Source organism: Fulmarus glacialis, unplaced genomic scaffold, assembly GCF_000690835.1.
Source record: "Fulmarus glacialis isolate BGI_N327 unplaced genomic scaffold, ASM69083v1 scaffold14330, whole genome shotgun sequence".
NCBI classification, from domain to species: Eukaryota; Metazoa; Chordata; class Aves; order Procellariiformes; family Procellariidae; genus Fulmarus; species Fulmarus glacialis.
Genome location: NW_009187235.1, coordinates 8,263 through 28,192, shown reverse-complemented (window position 1 = coordinate 28,192; position 19,930 = coordinate 8,263). Strand labels below are relative to the sequence as shown.

The 19,930-nt window shown below is 37.6% G+C and overlaps 1 protein-coding gene across 1 annotated transcript; it reads left to right on the top strand.

Moving 5' to 3' along the window:
• Nucleotides 1-2,654: 2,654 nt before the first annotated feature.
• Nucleotides 2,655-4,121, top strand: LOC104074373 (BMP/retinoic acid-inducible neural-specific protein 3; the record flags this gene model as incomplete). The annotated part of the gene is made up of 1 exon (XM_009574463.1): nucleotides 2,655-4,121. A coding segment is annotated over one exon (1,117 nt), but the record flags the coding sequence as incomplete, so codon positions are not given.
• Nucleotides 4,122-19,930: the final 15,809 nt, after the last annotated feature.

Below are 19,930 nucleotides of genomic sequence, written 5' to 3'. Positions count from 1 at the left end.
TTAGGCTCCAAAAATTCATAGCTGGTGTGGAGTTTAAAGTTAACTGTGCCTGAGCTCCAAGCCAGGATAAATGCTCAGCCTCCAAGCCATAGAGAAATTTCTTGTCCATACTAGCACAATGCCAAATCCAAGCTACTAATCTCTGCTGAAAAACTAACGTAGTCTTGTGGCTCTGTTTGGCTTTGGAGCTCAGGCACAGTTAGCTTTCTTCTGACTAGAATATATCATGCAAACATATCCTTAGATGCTACAAACTATGTAGCACAGTTGATGTTTTGTGTGAGTGAGCCAAGCAGATTTAGTCTCTATGGTTGACACTCTGTGATACATGGAAAATCTTTACAGTAAGTCTTCAAATGTTTATCCTCTACTGAGATGAATTCAAAACCACAGCTGTAAGCTCAGAGTTGGTCTATGTAGAATGAGGTTTTCTGGAAATGTACTCCTAATATATAACAAAAATTTTCAAAGGCATGGACTTCTTTTCACAAGAGAAGTGGAAGAGGATGCTAAAATTCACATCTACAAAGTGGATCAATATCAGCTGGTGAACGCACTTAACCTTGATACTGTAGTCATGTGGTACCAACTGGTAGTAACAGTACAAGCAGCAAACTCGGAGATTAAAAAGCAAATGACATATTCTTGAAATCTGCCCAGTTACCTGCCCAAGGTAACAAATCAAAATAAGGTAACAACTTTATGAAGGCTATTGTGAAGCAAATGGCATAACCCAAAGATCTAAAGGAAAGTAAAAAACCCCAGACTTTTACATCTTACATGCAGCAGCTTTTGGAACTCAGTGTCTGTTCTTAAATAGGCACAGAGAGCCATAAGGAGTTAGGAAAAAGCTGTAATGAGAGACCTTTGAAAGGTTAGTTTCACTCCTTTGGACAAGAATCTTCTCTGTTTTGCTTGCTGTGATGCATCATAGGGCTAATAGCAATAAGATAGACCATGTGAGACACAGCCTGGCTGCAAAGTTCGTCCCATAATGGGAAAGAGGGTCATAACACACCTGAACTGCAGTTCCTGTGAGCTCCCAGGGCAAGTTCAGTAGGTACAGATTACTGTCAAAACAACCCAGATAAAGTACTCAGGAACTTCCCATTCCACCTGGGAAAGCAATAGCTTTAATGTTCTACTCAGTTTCAGAATCACTTTTATATTGTGACATTGACCTTTCTTGTAGAATGGACATTATGATTTTTGATCAGGAAATGAAGGAACAAACTTGCCAAAATATTTTTGCTTAATGCTGACTTTCAAATAAGCACAAAGAAGAATGGTGTTAAGGCATTCACGTCATGGATGTTACTATATTTACTTATACTTCTAGAAAATACTAACAGACTATGTGTATACAAAAAACCCAACCCAAAACAACTAAGATTCCCACCCCCAACCAAAAAAAGAGAAAGGAATAAAAAAAGATTAAACAAAGTCACCAGACTATACAATGATGTAATTTTACTGATCTTTATTTTCATGTTTCTAAAGAATCAGACTTTGAGATGCCATAGATTTTTAGTTTTAGCATTTATTTTACAGTCAGAAAAAACCCAACAAAAAAATTAAGATTTCTGAACTATTCAGTGCTTGAGACAAATTCAGATATGACTTGGAAAGTAAGTCAGCAGTAAATGAGGCTCTTGTATTTTCTCTTTGAAACAATGCAATGAAAAGGGAAGAAACCGTACAACCATCGTCATTCATGTGGCAACAATAGATCTGACTCTGCAGCAGCCAAAACAAGTTCTTTAAACTGTGCATTGCTAGGATTAGTAAGAACTGAAAAATACAGTCAAAGAAAGAGGATATTTTTTCTCTTGACTATTTCCATGTAACTCCGTTGTTCCCATTGTCTTTTTTCTAGCGACTGTGCCTCATCAGCCTAAACTGTTGGTTTCAGTATCTGTTTTCCCAGTGTGATGTAGGACATTAACTGTTGCTTCTAGTGAAACCAAAATGAGATGACAAGGAGAACATTAAAATGATCTTTTAATTTCATCTCCAAAGATGAAAAGTAAACACAGCATGCTCATGCAATGGCTTCCTGTAGGGACATTTTTGTGCTGGAAGTCATCTAAGAATTAAGACTGAATATATTTTAGTGGGGTGCAGGGTCCTATTTGCTATTCCAGGAAATCATTTTGGCTCACTGTCTATAAATCAAAGCAGCTCCAGCCAGTAACAAGAAAGCTTGCAAGCTTACAAAAATCTTTATAATGAAATAGAGACATGGTACAGTTATACACACTTAGATACATACAAAGCACCTCCCTGATCAAATAGTATGAGGAAAAATAATCTCAGCTGCATAGGATTTCAAGATGTTAATCTGAGACAATTACAGAAAAACAGCTTTTTGTCAGGCTTCCTTGACAGAGATACAGAGAGAACAAATACATGAACCAAATGTTCCTGTAGTGCAGGAGTAAGTTTATAAGGAAACTTTTCTTTTGTGATTTTGCATTGTTAAAAGGCAATTTATACATGCATTTATCTGACAGCAGATGCTGTCATCTGACTTTAGTGCCTTCATTTGCTACTAAAAACAGTTTTATTTTTCTCTTTCCGATAAAAAATAACAAGGTTGTATTTATTGTGTGCAGGTCTCTCTCTGTGTTAAATAAGTTATTTTAATGTTGCAGATCTTCCAACTATTGGCTCAACCGCATCCAGTCCTTTCTCTACTGCAATGAAAATGGCCTCCTGGGAAGCTTTTCTGAAGAGACTCACACATGCACCTGCCCTAATGACCAGGTTGCCTGCCATGGGTTCCTTCCCTGCACGGTTGGAGATGGCTCTGCGTGCTTGAGCTGTGCTCCTGACAATCGCACCCGCTGCGGGAGCTGCAATGCTGGCTACATGCTGAGCCAAGGGCTTTGCAAGCCTGAAGTGGCAGAATCAACAGAGCACTACATTGGGTTCGAGACTGACCTTCAGGACTTGGAAATGAAGTATTTATTGCAGAAGACAGACCGGAGAATTGAGGTCCATGCCATTTTCATCAGCAATGACATGCGCCTCAACAGCTGGTTTGATCCTTCTTGGCGCAAGCGGATGCTCCTTACTCTTAAGAGTAACAAGTACAAGTCTAGCCTGGTCCATATGATACTGGGCCTCTCTCTTCAAATTTGCCTAACTAAAAACAGCACCTTAGAGCCTGTTCTTGCTGTTTACGTCAATCCTTTTGGGGGCAGCCACTCTGAGAGCTGGTTTATGCCTGTGAATGAAAATAATTTCCCAGACTGGGAGCGGACTAAACTGGACTTACCCCTTCAGTGTCATAACTGGACGCTGACTCTGGGCAACAAGTGGAAGACATTTTTTGAAACCGTACACATCTATTTGAGGAGTCGAATAAAGTCAAACGGTCCAAATGGCAATGAGAGCATCTACTATGAACCCCTGGAATTTATTGATCCCTCAAGAAATCTGGGCTACATGAAAATCAATAACATCCAAGTGTTTGGCTACAGCATGCACTTCGACCCAGAAGCAATTCGAGACTTGATTTTGCAGCTGGACTACCCCTATACTCAGGGATCACAGGACTCGGCACTTTTGCAGTTGTTAGAGATACGGGATCGTGTAAATAAACTCTCTCCACCTGGTCAACGTCGTCTAGACCTCTTCTCTTGCTTGCTCCGTCATAGACTCAAACTGTCTACCAGTGAAGTGGTGAGGATTCAATCTGCTTTGCAGGCCTTTAATGCCAAATTGCCAAACACAGTGGATTATGACACAACCAAATTATGTAGTTAACCATAAATGTGAAGCACAACACAAAACCTTGAAGGAGTTTTTACAGTGCTTTTGTGGAACAGTTTATGTTTGGAAGAGTAAATTTAAATTGTCTTTTCAATATCTGTCTTATATCAGTCAATACTGTTGGATGGCAATTTACACACATGAACTTGCTGACAATGAATATATTATACCTGCAGTTTTGGTTTATGAATGAAATAAATACTGACACCAGTCTAGAAGACATTCTACTTTTTACAATAAATTTCATTTGTAATTTTATATGTTCCGTGGCAATGCTTTTGTGCATTACATCCTCTAGAGGGAACATAGAAGGATACCAATAAAATTTTGTAGCTGAACAGTTATTAAAAAGAAATGCTGTGGGATTCTTTTTTCTTACACAAAAGTAGTAACCTTGATACACTTTTGTGTGTATTGAACACAGGAGGTGTAGGTAAAGAGAAGATAGTGACTGGAGATTTTAACAGAAACTGTAGAAAAGTAAAAGCCATAGAATATTTTATTCTTAGGATGTGGATCTAAATGTTCATGCTAGCTGAAGTGACAACTGTAGTGATGCTTTGCCTGCTACACCTGAGACTTTCCTAAGGCATGTCCTTTTCAAGGTGCTTAACATGACATACAGACTCCCAGAGCGGTAATATTGAGTGTTTTAGGATGGGCAGGAGGTTAGTATTGTGAGTGTCACAGTAATGAAAGGTTGCATTAGCTCAGTAGGAGACAGGTGAGAGGCTGCCTTTGCAATGGATATTACTCACGTTACAAAAGAAACAACCTTTTCCAGACAAAGTGCTTTTTGAAAGTCTCCATAATCCTTTGCTTATTTATAAAAGAATGAAGCACATGTATACATTACCTTCTCACAAATACACACACTATAATATTTATCTAGAATTATCTGTTTTGAACTATTTACCTAAATACCATCCATGCTGATTAGATTCAAACTAATTTAAAAAATTTCCCTGACAATGCAAGTGTTTAGTATGTGGATATTTTTTTCATTGGTACAGGTAATATCCTTTCAGTGCAAGATTTTTAATTTTTAAAAAATATACTCTTTTACAGGTACATGATACATGACAGCTATTGAAATCTAGTTTATAAAGCTGAAAGTGCAAATAAATATGTCATTATCAATTAATGAAGTTAATTAAATGTGCATCACTGTGGATCAGAATTAAGTTCTTTGGTATTTCACACATTCCAGCAGAAAAAAATACATCTAAGACAGCAGAACTTGGGACTCTCAAGAAGGTTTTGCTACCTCTTGAAAAAGAATAGTACAAATGGCTGGGCTTCAGAATTCCTTGTTAGTAAATACAGCGTAAAGTGAAGGAAATTGATAAAAAAAGTCTTTTAGAAGGACCTTCTTACGTTAAGTCTGAATCTGTGTCATTGATGTAAACTTGTTTTTTAAAATGGGAAAAAATTACATACAAAACTACCATTTTATGTGCAAGCACAGAAAGAAAAAAAAAATTAATTAATATACAATTTTAATTCAACTAGACTTTGATTAATTTCAATTAAATTCAATTTTATTAATTTCAATTTGGTTGTATTACAATTTAATTCTGAATTGTAGCTTAATCTGAATTTAAGGTACACTCCTTACTTTGTTTCTAACTAGACCACAGCAGGACAAGAAATGCAATGCTTCATAAATATATGTAAGCAAAATAAAATGCAAGGGCAAAAACACTTCAGAAAGCCTACTGCCAAGGAAAATCTTCTTTTCTTTAGTGATTCCTGTCTCTCCTGATTTCACCAAATATTTATAAGGACTATTATTTCACCACCACACATTCAGATAATCCCTCAGACCTTCTATACTAGGAAGCCCCATAGAACTAAAACTAGCATTTTTTTTCTTGTAATCAACCTCTAGATGAATTCCTGTTTGCTTTCTACTTACAGCTTTCTTTTGCTGATAAATAATGTATCTCAGCCCCCTCTTCTATGTGTCAAAATTTTGGCTTGCACTTGCATTGGTAAGACCTTCTCAGTTAAGATTCTTACTATTCCTGTTTTCATCTCCCAGTTTTTCCTTTGGTATGTCTTCGGCAACTATAATAAACTGTAGAATTAGATAGTTTGATTTTACTACTCAGTACCTTGTGTAGTCTTTTTAAATAAACAAAAAACGATGATGTTATAAAATGAACAAAAAGGAAAAAAAAATCCTCTTCTGTTCATAGAAAGTAAAAGTTACAATAAAAATGTGAGGCAATGATAAATAAAGCATTTGCTTATGTTATCCCTTCACTGGGGAAAAATATTAATATGTCATGGTAAATGATCTGAGTTTTTTTTCCCCCCTCTTTCATGCTCCTTCCTAAAATAGTTCCTCAATGACTTACTTTTTTCTTTCTGGGTTGTTTTGTTTTGTTTTGTTCACTTTTTTTGTTTTTTAAATATATTTCTCTGCCAAGATGGAAAGTTCTTCGCTATGCCCAAATATGTACACAATAGAATGTACAAATAAGAAGAAGTCAAAAGAAGCTTCAATCAGACATTATTTAATTATTATACAACACATTAAGTGTATGTGACCCGACTAGTGAAAAACCCCTGTCATTACTGTATTTTTGTGCCAAATTAAAAGTATGATACAACTTTCTTAGCCTACTAGTCATGGACTAGTTTTGGATTTTGGAACCTGCAGGATCTTGGAATAGTGAGGATTTCTAGTTTACCAAAACCGGATTCCATAAAGATAAATATAAAAGGGAAAAAAAAAAGTGAATAATGAAAAAAAAAGTCACAGGATTTATCTGGTTCTCAAGTTGCAAACAGGAGTCAACAATATTTCCCTTTTGATACTTTTCCAATTGAAATCTTTCTATGTTCTCAAAAAGAACTTTAGGGTGTGTAAAAAAAAAGAGAAGTCTGGATAAGTCAAAACAGTCAAGGACTTGATCCGTAAGAAAATTTTGTAATAAGATATGAACACACTTGTGGGGAAGAAAGAACTGCGGCTACATCTATGTACACTCATTTCCATCTGGACATTGCAGATGATATTTCTCCTACTTAGTGTATGCTGTACATCAGATCCTGACTCTGTTTTTTTTGCTGTCCATTTCCCTTTGCATTCACCAATGCTGTTATTACCTGCCATTATAAACTGAAAAAAACCCCAAGGAAATTATAGTAATATATGGAACTGTACCATGACAACCTAAAACAGTATTCAGAACAAACTTTAGTGACTATAGTTCTAATAACCAGGTAGATATTAATTATAATATAGTAACCTTCCTGCTTAAGTTGCCTAACAGGCAACTGCTATCTGATACAAAACTCTTATAACACTATTTTCCAAGTCAATACAATTCAGGTCATGTCTGAAGGCTGGGAGCCAAACTAATGTCTAGAAGATCTCTTGCAGGAACAAACTGTAATAAGGATGAGATACCTTAACACTGCCTAGACACCAGAATTAGGTTTGCCAGAGTGATCTAAACCTCTAGGTGATACAATTCAAAATACAGAGGCTGAATTGAATCATATTAAAAATATCATGAAGATGAATAAACTTTCATTTCTTTCATTCTGTACTGAGAAGATACAGGCAGAAAGAAAATGTGTTTAAATTCTAGTGGCTGAAGGTGAGGAGAGGTGTAATTGCATTTCAGGATGTTTCTTCCATTGCCACAGAACAGTTACACCTGTACAAATATTTGGAGGAAGAGCCTTTGTTTCCAAAAGTATGTATATGCTGACTGCATTTATCGTGAAAGTGCTTATTTGGCAGATACTTCAAATTGGTAAAGAGGCAAAAGGCAAGAGAAGTCAGTTTTTCCCAGGCTGAGTAATCAGCCAGGCAGCTTGAGCAGGAGAGAGGACAGAGACATGAAGGAGGGTCTACAATTGTCGAAAGGTCATTTGGTTGAAAATACAGCACATATTCCAGGTACAAAGCAAAACATAGCAGAGCACCAAGGAGAAAAGTGATCAACACCCACATCACTACTCTACTGAGCTACACCTAAACTTTGAGTCCTGCATGGCAATAGAGTAAAATAGGTAAATGTGATATGGTAAAGGATCAGTCTTTTATAATCCAGCACCAATTGTTTCTTTGACAGGTAGGTGACAGAATCTGGACCATAGCTCGTGCTAGCACAGTCACCCTTATGAACGGGAGCGTGCTCTAGACAGTGCAACAGGGGTTCCTGCCAAGACAGCTGGAGTGCAAGCGGGAAGCCAGAAAAAAGTGGAGACAGGGAAGGAACCAGGATCAGATTTTACTAGGCTTTTAAACAAGTGGAAGAGAGACCCTATGTCCTAATTGTAGTTGAAACAAGAGACCAAGATCACCTTGGGTGTGGTAGGAGTTTGGTAACAAGAAATGTCACGGCTCCTTTTTCGTGAGAATCAGTGACATGAGAGACCTTGACACCACAGCGAGTATGGTGTTATTACTGCCATACGCAGTTGATTGAGACTTATGGCACAGGCAGTTTATCAGGCTGCATGCCTGAATCTGGGTCTATTCACTCAGCTTCATATTCTAGGCAGATGTAGCATAATAAACTAATATTCTTCTGCATACAGATATTACTTATTAAGCAACCTATAACCTTGGGGCACAGTGTATATAATGTCAACTTATCCACATAACAAAGGAGTGTATGGCCTTCCAAGACGTTCTATGTTCACAAATATGGTGGAGCGGCCACATCACAGATTACACTTCTTTGGGAGCGAGTGCACGTGGAGGAGCAGGAGTCATAATTTCTTTCTCTCCTCACCAAACCAACAACATTAAGGTGTGAATTCTGATTAAGGAAACGGTTTTATCTCTCAGAAATGGTGCAAATTTTTCCTTCCCTACAGATTATTTCTTGGATGGTAATGTACATCTAAAACTATCAGTGTCTCTTGTCAACACACTTACATACTCCTCTTTATTCTATGGTACATTCTATTCCAACATATGCATATATGAAAGAGAAATACAGCTAAATGACAATGCTAGTAAATAGCTGATGCAGGGTTGCCTGCTCTCTGGACACAGCTGCACTAGTTATTGTATGTCTGCCTATGATCTGCTCTTCAACATACAGCAAATAGAAAAGAGGGTAAAACCACCTGGGAGGCAGAGATGGTTTTGCTCTGAAAACAATATTCCCATGAGAGGGCCTAATCCAGAGCATGACCACCTTTCGAACATATTACAAGAGCTTTCTCTTATTAAAAAAAAGGCTTTTTGTCATTTCTCAGCTGACATGAAAGGGGAAAGAGAAGAAGAGGATTAAAACAAAGCCAGGTGTGTGCATGTCTAACTATTGGAAAAGGGGAAGAACAAAGAATCTTTGAAGTCCCTTCAGGATCTTGTCACAGGTGCGGAGCTCCCTCTAAGAACATTTAGATACAATAGGGAAAAATGCAACAGAAGACCAGAAATACAAAGATTAGGTACAATCATTTAGCATGAATGTGACAGAAGAAAATTGACCATAATTAGTTTTGAACACACAAAATTTTGTCTTAAATCTTTCCTCTCTCTCAGGAGGGAAGAAACTTCGAGCATTAAAGGTGCATAAGAGAACAACAAAAGATAATTAATATTATAAATGTGTGTATCTTCTTTTATGTGTCATTTTTATTGAGCCGCCCTACCTCCACTTCAGTTGTTCAGTATATCAGTTATCTATGAGGACATAACTCCTTTGCTTACAAAATTAAGACATCATAACATAAGAGAAAATTATTATAACGTGAGTTATATTTCCAAATAATTTTAAATAACTATATGTCTTGTATTTAATTATGAATTTTCCAAGTAAGTCCTTCCTCACCATTAAACAAAAAAAAAGCCCCCTAAACTAATAAAATGTGGTTAAGACAATTTCCAGAAGGAGATGACAGGTGATGTATGATGTATACATCTTGCTCAATGGATAAAATTAATTCAGCTAGTTCTGTTTGCAGAAGCTGAAAGTAGTTCATATTCTATTCTAGCAGTGTAACAAATTTATCACGTCATTTAGTAACAATGTAAATTGCTTTGGTGCGTATAAGTACGTTTTTAAAAGACATGCCATAACATAAGATAACTACAGAATAACTGTAGTTATTCTACAGTGTATCAGTGATCTGAAAATGATTTTTTTTTTTAAAACCAGTTTTGTTCCACTGATATTCTATGAATTTAATTTCTCTATTGTCCAATGTTTAAGATTTCTTTACCAAAATCAGTATTTCTTGAGGGGACTAGTTTGACAACATCAGATATCGAAGTTCTTGTTTAACAGCAGGACATCAGATAGCATCACAGCTATCATTTTTATATTTGGTTCTATAAAGTTAAGAAGAAGACTGAGCTGCTAAGCATTTTAAAATTCTGACTTGTCAACACAAAATAGAAAATGGAGATTCTTAGTTAAAAGTTTTATCATCCAGACCACTAAACACTTTAAAGTCTCTAGCCAACCAGAATTTAGTTATAAACATGGAAAAATACTAAACATTTCTTTTCGTGCATTGTTTCTCAGCTTTAACAGCTTAAGAGAGCAAAGTGAACAAATACAACTGACTTTTAGATTGAAAAGATCAGTGTTATTTCTAATAAGTCTTAGGTTAAATGGAATATATTGACAACATTTTTTTTCCTTCACCAGAAAAAGCAATGTAATCCCTGTCACACTCTCTTATTAGAATAGATTGGAGTAATTCTATCACTTCAGTTCATCCCAGATATATTTGAAATTTTTTTATTTGATTATTTATTAAAGTAGCTGGATTATACAAACACATACTTATTCATTGAACTTGCCTAGTTACTTTTTTCTTTAAGAGGCAACTTTTAGTGTCTTTGATAAAGTTGGGAAAAGCTATTATATAAAGAACTCAAGTACACTGAGCAGTAATCCCCCTGCAAGTCCAGATATTTGACTTTAAGGTTAATAGATGTCATCTCCACGTAAGCATTCTAAGAACAAGCAATTCATGAGAAGCTGAAGTTGCTTTGTAAGCAAGCTCTTCATCACACTGATATAAGGTAACACATTTTCAGATCGCTGAAGCCATCCATACTTACATGGAGGCATTCATCTGGTAAAAATTAAGGTATCTAAAATTAGGACTTTAAGATAGAAACTTAGGCTTCTTCTGTTTGCAATAAAGCTCTGAAGGGAGATTCAGACATCTCAATAGTCTACACCTGTCCATCAACTCTCCAAAGATCCCAGGCTCCTAGCCTAGATTGGATGTATAATGTTGGGCAGTGTGAATAATCAAGCCATGCACAAAAATGGGCACAAGTCCTAAGGCTGTTATTTATGCCAACTCTGTTTAGCCTAGGGCCATTCCCTAGGAAAATCTGCAATATAAATAAGAGATTAGGGGGGAAAAAAGCAAAAAAAAAAAAGGTAAAAAAAAAGCAGTCATAAAAAAAAAGCAGTTATATTAAAAAAAAACAAACCAGTGAGAAGTGATTAAGGGCCACATTTAGCCACTGCATAATCATGCAGGAAGCTTCCATAGTCAATGCACTGAAATTCAGCAAGGTGTGATGTAGCTTAATGTGAAGACTACTGCAGAATCAGGCCTTAAGGAAATATTTTTCAAACATTAGGAGAAAATGTAAAATCTTCTTATGAAATATGATGTTTGGATTTATAACTGAGTTTCCCATGGTAAGTTCTGGGAAATTTCCCTAAATCAAATTAAACTCAGGGAGCTCAGCCTGCCTCATAAATCACTACTCTGAACTAGACATGCTTCAGGTGATGCAGGTCCAAGTCAGGAAGCATGAGGATAAATTTGATGACATGAAATGAGCCTGTTAGACCCGGATAAAACTGTGAATAGGCACTTTTTATACCTTGCCTAGTCAACTGCAAATGAGGCTTGTTTTTGTAAAATATGGATGAAGTGTCCACATGTGCAAGCTATATTGCTACAACCCCAGTTGGTCTTATTCAAGAGTTTATTGCACATTCACACTAATGAAAAACTTTTCTGCTGAAAAAATTTTGGAGGTTACTTCAAACTTTAAATCTGAAAAGTATCAGGTCTTAGATATCTGCTTCTCCAACGTCTGTGCTAGCAGGCAGGAGGCAACTAGAGAACAGGCAAAACGTTATGCATGAAGCCCCTTCAGCTTAAGGAGTTTATGTCTGGGGTAAGAATGAGATCTTCTTTCTCCTTAAAAAATTATCACTGATTCACAATGTAAAGCTACACTATATTACTGTGCAAGACTTCATATACAATCAATTAGATACAGTGGAAGGCATCTGTGACCAGCTTCCACTTGCTAGGAAAGCAGCAATGGCACTCACCAGGTAATTGAACTTCACTTGGGAGGTGTTTGGGGGGTTCATAGTCTTGCAAGAAAGGACCTGCTAGTGGGGGAAAGCACCTGTGCTTGGCTCCTAATTAGTATTTAACTGGCACTTAGGGAGCACAGTGACCTGGACTGCTGCAAATAGGGGCTGCAAATAGAGACATAGCAGTTTGCATGCCAGTTTGGGGTGGAGGGGTGGAATGTCCCAGGATGCTGCTTGAGCTGCTTTAAGATAGTGAAGTCTGTGCTGGTGTTTTGGTAGGAAAACTGGTCATCATTTCAGACCATGGTGACACAACACAGGATGCTGCTCCTGTAGCAACCCCCTGGGTTGTTCTTAGTATATCAGAGGCATCAACCCAGACAGAGCTGCCGAGGGGAGATGTCGTTGGTCATTCAGGTGATGGGCTGCAGCAAGTGCCTGGTGCTCCCCCAGGAGCTGAGATGGGGGCAGACCTTGTCCATGGGAGGTGTGCCTTCAATCACTGAACTGTCAGATGAAGGGATGAAGGAAGAGGTCAGTGGATCATGCTCCATATGGGAAGTTGAGCAGGAAATCAATAGGGTGCTAGCAGTAATGCTGAAGGGGCAAGAGCGGCCTCAGGGTGCAGAATAGGATGGCCAAAAGCAAGGCTCAGGCAGGGGGAGGGCAGTGATTCTTAAGACAAGACATCTTCAAAGCTTGGCATCCATGGCACCAAGATAGCTGTTGTGCCCTCATTTGGAAAAAAAAAAAAAACAGATGGAGAAGAGACATGGGGTCCTAGAAATGGAAGATGGAGAGAAATGAATTAGTTCCTTTCCTGCTGGAAGAGACAATTGGGCTAACAGCTCCTGCTCAACAGGTCAAAGCAAGTAGGGAGAAGAAGCAGGGACTACTAATATGTTAGGACTGGAATACTGTGTCCAATTCTTTCCAGTTCAAAAGAGACATTGACTAACTGAAGATGGTCCAGTGGAGGGCTACCAAGATGATTAGAGGGTTGGAAAACTTGACAAGGTTGAAAGAATTGAAGTTCAGCCTAGAGAGGGGAAGGATTGAGGGGGAGATATAACCTGTCTTCCAACAGAAGACTGCATAAGAGAAGATGAAGGAACTCTGTCTACCAGGATGCAGGTAGAAAGGATAGTGTGATGGGCACAAGTTGCTTCAGGGAAAAATCCATATGGATATATGGAAAAAAATCTTGATTGTGGCAACAATAAACATTGCAATGGATTGCGCAAAGAAGTGATGGAATCAAGCCTTGCCTTGGCAGGGTCCTGGATAAGCTGGCCTCAGTCTCAAAAGAAGGTGGTACCAGATGATTTCCAGACATCCCTTCCAGAGATCCCAGCCTGGGATTTTCTGGGTTTCTATAAGGCTAAAGGAGTTAAATCTTATGGCCTCAGCCATACATGCCACTTCTGCTACAGCATTTCTGACCACATTACAAGATGAACTGGTCCAATATTGAAAATGCTCAAAAATATTTTTAAAACTCATTTTAAACTGGAAATAGAGTTTGTGAATTTATCTGGCTTGTACTGTCAGAATTGGATTCTCCTGTGATGCATCATTATGTATTATCATTGTAGTGCATTCATATTGTGAACACAAGAAACCCGGAACAATAGCTTCTAATTCAAATTCTGTCATTCACTAGCTTCAGTTACAAGATGCATTTCACAAGGAACAATCAATTGTAAAACACAGTGAGAAAGTACAGAAGTTCTGTAGAGAAAAATCTGGAAGGTTTTGTTGGAAGAACTCTGAAAAAGTCCTGTTGTGTAAGGTACTGATGACATGAAGAATGCCTGTGAAGAAACAGGATAGGTCAGTGATACATTTTTCCTAGTGCACAGGCATGCTTTCCCAGGAAATCACAAAATTCTGCAGAAAAAACACACTTCTCCTTCCCCTGCATGAGCAGGAGTGGCTGCTAAAATCAGGAATCTGTCTTTGCTGTAGGTGGGCATTTTCCCCCAGACCGCAGTTTCATTAGGGCCATGAGTAAAGCCTTTTCTACTTCTAGACAAGGAGAAAGAGCAAGTGTGCGAACATTGTGGGAATACTCATATTCCAAGAAAATTTCTGAAAGAGTACAGTGGTCTGTTATCTGAAAAAATAATTGAAAAATTGTCAAATCATTACTGCACACATGACAAGCAACATACGAGTCCTCAGATAATGCCTTTGCCCTCTATTTAACAGACAGCTTTCCTTAAATCTTGGTCAAAGTATGCTGGCTGAAGAGAATGAATTGAAAGCTTAAGTGTGGACAGTCAAAGACTGATACACGCAAAATCTTAACATAAGGACACAAGATAAAGCTGAATCCTACTTGAAGTAGCCACTTAGTGTGCAAACCTTCTTCAACAATCGTAAATACCAAAGACCCCCAAAACCAAACAAAAATCAAAATGCAAGTATCCCAACGAAATCCATAACTTTTTCTTTGGATAAAAAATAATTAAAAAAAAAAGTCAGATGGCTTTCTCAAACAATATCATTCTATTCTGCCTATTTGTTTACTAAACAATCGATCTGCAGCCCAGAAGCTATATGTATTACTTTATCAAGAATTTAGGGCCCAGTGGAAAGAGTCATGATCCATGATTTGTAAATATAAAGTATTGGTTTCAATCCTGCACTGCAGAAAGGTCAATAGAAGTGTGTGCAACAGTGGATCAAAGCAGCTACAAATTCATTCGATAGTATCTGATATTTTAGGATCTGCCCAATCTACAGCTTGGAAGAGGATATGGAGCTAAAATCTCTTTATGATACTGATGGGTGATCTCCCTCTCACCTATCCCTGGAAAGAAGGCAGACATTCAGCCTCATAATCAGAAGGAACTTTTGAACTTTTTCCGCTTTTACAGACACCCTATTGCATTGCCTTTCAAATGTGATACAGAGTCTGTAACTCCATAAAAACTGTTCCTTTGGCCCAGTGAAGTACTTTAGAGAACATTTATATAGACTCATCTGGGTCAGTGGAGCCTTCTCAAGGAATCCAAGATGGTAGAAAAGCTTAGTATTTTATGCTCTAAACCACATCAATTTGAATCTGTCTGAAGAATCAGCACTCCATCTTCATGCGTATATCGAGAAGGCCTTGATGTTAAAAAGACACACACACAAACACATACACAAAGACAGTTTATCTTCTTCCTCCTCCCACCAGAAAACAATCTTGTTAAAAAATATGACTTCTCCAGACAAAGTAGTACTTCATTGCTCAGAATCCTCCACAGGAAAGGGCAAGGAAAAAACAGCCTATAACAATTATTAGTTGCTTCTAGTTAACATTCAAAATCTTGTTATAGACAACAATAAAACACACATTATATGTAAAGCCAAGAATTTGTTATCAGCATATTTAAAACCTTAACAGAATAATCAGAGAATTAATGCTAGTTCAGATCAAATTACTAGAATAAAAATAAAGAGTAGAATACTACTACACACTAAATAATATAATAACAAAAGCAACAATAATAATAGCTAAACTTATTTGGCTTCAGGCGAATGTATGTAGAGGGAGGTACAGCAAGTTATCAGCATCCCAATTCCTTTGCTGGGAGGAATAGGGTGTGATTTTCCACACGCACCCCTACGCCCTAGGCACATGCTTGGTATTTTCACATGTTTTCTAATAAGCTTATACACTTTGCTCTTCCTTCCCTGGTGTGAAAGTTCATACTATATGTGAATTCACTGAATGTAGTGTATTTTGCATAGGTTAGATATTTGGGTTTTGTTCTCTTTGTTACTTCTAAACTAATTTTGTCCAACTCCAGGTCTTTGTTTTTTTAATTGGACTACAGGTGAATTGTCCAGTGCCAAGCTTGTGCCCCATCTCTTATTACCCTGTGCTGGCCTCCTCTACACTGCAGCCTGTGTCCCCATGTCTCAAGGCTTCTGCTATCATACTGAGTCTGTAGTGCTCCACGCTACATCATTATGTTCAAGTTGTGTTCTGCTACACAAAATAACTACTTCTTAATACTATTTATATAAAAACTCTGTTTGTACCATGGAAAGATAAGAAAAGAAAAACAAATTATCCATAGCCACTTAGTTGCTAGGAAGAAAAATAATAGTTACAGCTAAACTGAGTAAAATCAAAGCTACTGCCAGCAAATCAAGAAAGGTTCAGACAGAGGAAGTCTGATAAGGCTCAGTGCTAAGGCTTTGCAAACTCAATACAAAGTTTGTGACCCGTTACTACCATTGGCAATACCTTATTGTAGAGTTATGCTTCCTACTTGTCTAGAAAATCACTAAGAATACACAGTGCAATGTAAATACCTATGTCTGACTGAAGCTTTCAGAGATGCTAATTAAAAAGAAAAAAAAAAAATACTGTAACAGGATTTTCAATGATACTCTGGTCTACCCTATTAACCCCAAAGGACACACTAAAAGCTTAGCACAATTTCAGATATTCCAGTGGTACTAGTATGATGGTCTAGTTTCCATTTAGAAGGACATTGGCTTGCCTTTGTTTTCATTTCCAGAGTGCTTCATTAAGTTTACAAATGTTTCATTAAGTTTTATTAAATGCATTAAGCTGAGAGTAAGGAGCTGCACTTTGCACACTGGGTGAAATGGACTCCACGGAAAAAGCCTATTATCAAGAGTGATCAAGAATGATCTATGAATGCTTTGGCTAATTTGTGGCTTGAGGAAGGGTGATTTTTACTTGCTGTTTATTTAAGGGAATGAATTAACTTTTTGCTAAACAGATCATACAAATAAAATAAATCACCATTTTGATTAGCTATTTTCTCTCTCTCTCTTTTTTTTTTTTTTTTTTTTTTTTTTAATTTCCCTGTAGCAAATATATATTCTCCCTGTTAGCAGGCAGGCTGAACTGACTCATTTAGGAAGTACTAATGTTTTGCCAACTCAGGGATTTTACTGTAAGTCTGATGATACCTGATTTATGTTTTACAGTCTAGGCCTTGGAAAGCTGTCATTAAGTGAGTCTTCACTATGCACACACAAAAAGTTTCTAGTCCTCAAGCTTGCCTAGAAATAATTTGTAATATAATAGGAATATAGTGGGGAATAGCCTTCCAGATGGCATGTTCCATACCAGGCTCAAGCAAAAACAAAAATCTGAAGTTTTCCAAGCTGCCAAAGCCATCAAATTTTCTGATACTTAAGGCCTCCTGTTTCTGTGGCAGATAAAAATCTTCTCACTGTCCTTGCTCTGAGTGCAACTGATATCTGTGGCTGAAACTCCTTGGTGTGAAAAATCAAACCCAATACATTAAACAAGTCCAAGTCTCAAATTTACAATGCAGTCTCATGCTTTTTAAGCCTGATTCTGAGGTTCAAATGCTTGTTGTTTTTGTTATTATGCTAAGTATATGTAATTTATGCTAATATATCTCTCTGATTACTTTTTTTCTTGTTTACTTGGAAGCTCACAACTAATCAAAAAACTATTTCTATCCTTGGCTGAATTTTAATTTTTATATTCAAAATTTTTTACATGCTACAACGTTCTTGGCTCCTTGAGAAGAAGATACTGGTTTTGGAGAAGAGTAAACTCTTCATTCAACGTATCTACCATTTTTGTCTTAGTTCACATATGCTTTGTGCTAATTAGGACAGAACCTTAAATATCATTAATTATTATATCAATGGAGCATCTAATCTGCACCACACAGAACAACTATTTAATTTGTTAATGAAACTCTACCATATTACTATTTTGTAAATAAACTGAGAGTGAGGAAGAGAGTGTGAGAAACAGCCCTGCGACACCCAGGTGAGAGAAGAAGGAGGGGGAAAGGGTGCTCCAGGCACTGGAGCAGAGATTCCCTTGCAGCCCATGGAAAGACCGCGACGGGGCAGATATCCACCCTGCAGAGGACTCCACAGCAGAACAGGTGTACCCTGAAGGACTGCAGCCCATGGAGAGGACTCATGCTGAAGCAGGGGAAAAGTGGGAGGAGAAAAAAGCTGCACGGGGTACTGTGATGGACTGACCGCCACCCCCCCACTCCCCATTCCCCCTACACCACTCCGGTAGGGAGGACGTATTGGAGCTGGCAGTGAAGGAGTGAAGTTGAGCCTGGAAAGAAGGGAGGGGTGGAGGGGGGTGGAATCTATTTTTTTTAATTTGTCTATGTTTTGTACTATCCAACTCTGTTTGTAATTGGTAATAAATAATTAGTTTTCCCCAAAGAGTTTTAAAATCAGGAAATACACGGTCTGACTTCAATACAGAGAACAAAGATCTGGGATTATCTGTGTAAATCAAGGTGTAATTCACCAGTAGGTCACTTTGCCAGAAAACTTAATCCTAGTCATAGAATCATAGAATCATAGAATCATTTAGGTTGGAAAATACCCACTCCTTAAATCTTACTGTGTCAAATTTATGTCAAATCACACACAGCCTACAGATAACACAGACAAGGCTACTATTTACTGTAGTGTATTACAGTTCAATGTGAAAGCTTTTTGCAATGCGACATGTGTGTCCGAGCAAAGTGAAGGGTGAATCATGCAAAATAACTCCATAGCCCATTCAGAACTTCCTCACGAGACACACTTTTCATCTTCCAGATTGATAAAAGTTCAAAGGATCTGAGAGACAGGACATGTCTGAGCACTTTTCATCTAGTTGAATTGTGTGGTGAAGCAGTGCATTTGCATTGGTTTTAACTATTATGAGAATGGGTAAGAAGTTATACTTGGAATAGCTGCAGCTTGACAAGAGCTAAATAAGAATCTGGGCAGAGCTCAGCTGTTACCTCCCCTGACATCAGTGGGACTATGTTTTAACAACTTACGTGATACATACATTTATGTATCAAGACTGTAAAGACCATCTGTAATGTAAAACATATTTCTGTTTTGGTTTCTAGATTGTTATAAATTACAGTATCCATATGTTGAAAGGATCAACACTACAACCAGTAATAAAGACATTTGTGGTCTTTTGCATTGTGCTTACGAAGCTTATAAACAGTTCTACAGCATGACAGATTGTTTGAACACAATGAGCCACAGCCTTACACAGTGTACCTCCATCTAAAATTTGAGAATTACATAATTTGCAAATTACATAAGACAGAAGATATACGGTTCTCATACATAAAATATCTACATCTATCATATCCTGTATCTTACACCTTACACCTTACATATTATTATTATTAAGATATATTTCTCCAGGTAGTTGGCACTTGAGCTAAATGGAAAGTATCAAATTAGTACTTTTCAATCATTGTCAACCATGTCAACTTTTTCTCAGTCATTCATTCTTAGACGAACACATTTTTAACTCATAAAACCCTGCAGTGATCTGAATATGAGAACTATGAATAGTGAGGAATGAGCCAGAGAACTGAAAGTTTCCATCAGGTTCCAAATTACCCTCAGATCTGAAGGTGTGTGAGGGAGTAAGAATGTATTAGGTTCACCTCTAATTGTGAACGCTCTTGTACTTAAAGCCTCCTGCAATTTGAGCAAACACACAGAGTCACTTCTTCATTGCTGCTGAAGGTTGAGACCTGTACACTGCCACTTTCAGACTCCCACAGGGAGTAAATTCAAATTCAAAGTGAGAGTCTCTCTCTCTCTCACTTTCCTCTTCCTCTATGAATCACTAAGCACCATTTGAGCCTGCAAGTCTTGTTTGAAAGAATCCGCATTAATTACTACTCATCAGCCTTAAATATGGTGACAGCTCCTGTTAGCAGCACTGTTTATTTTGTGACCACCTTTTCAGCTCTGCTGTCAAATGGAGATTTTTTTTGTGTTCCCAAGAAAACAACCTTTCTCTGTGACCAGCTGGTGAGAACAAACCTCCTATCCCTCCCCTTTCCAATTCTGAATTCGCC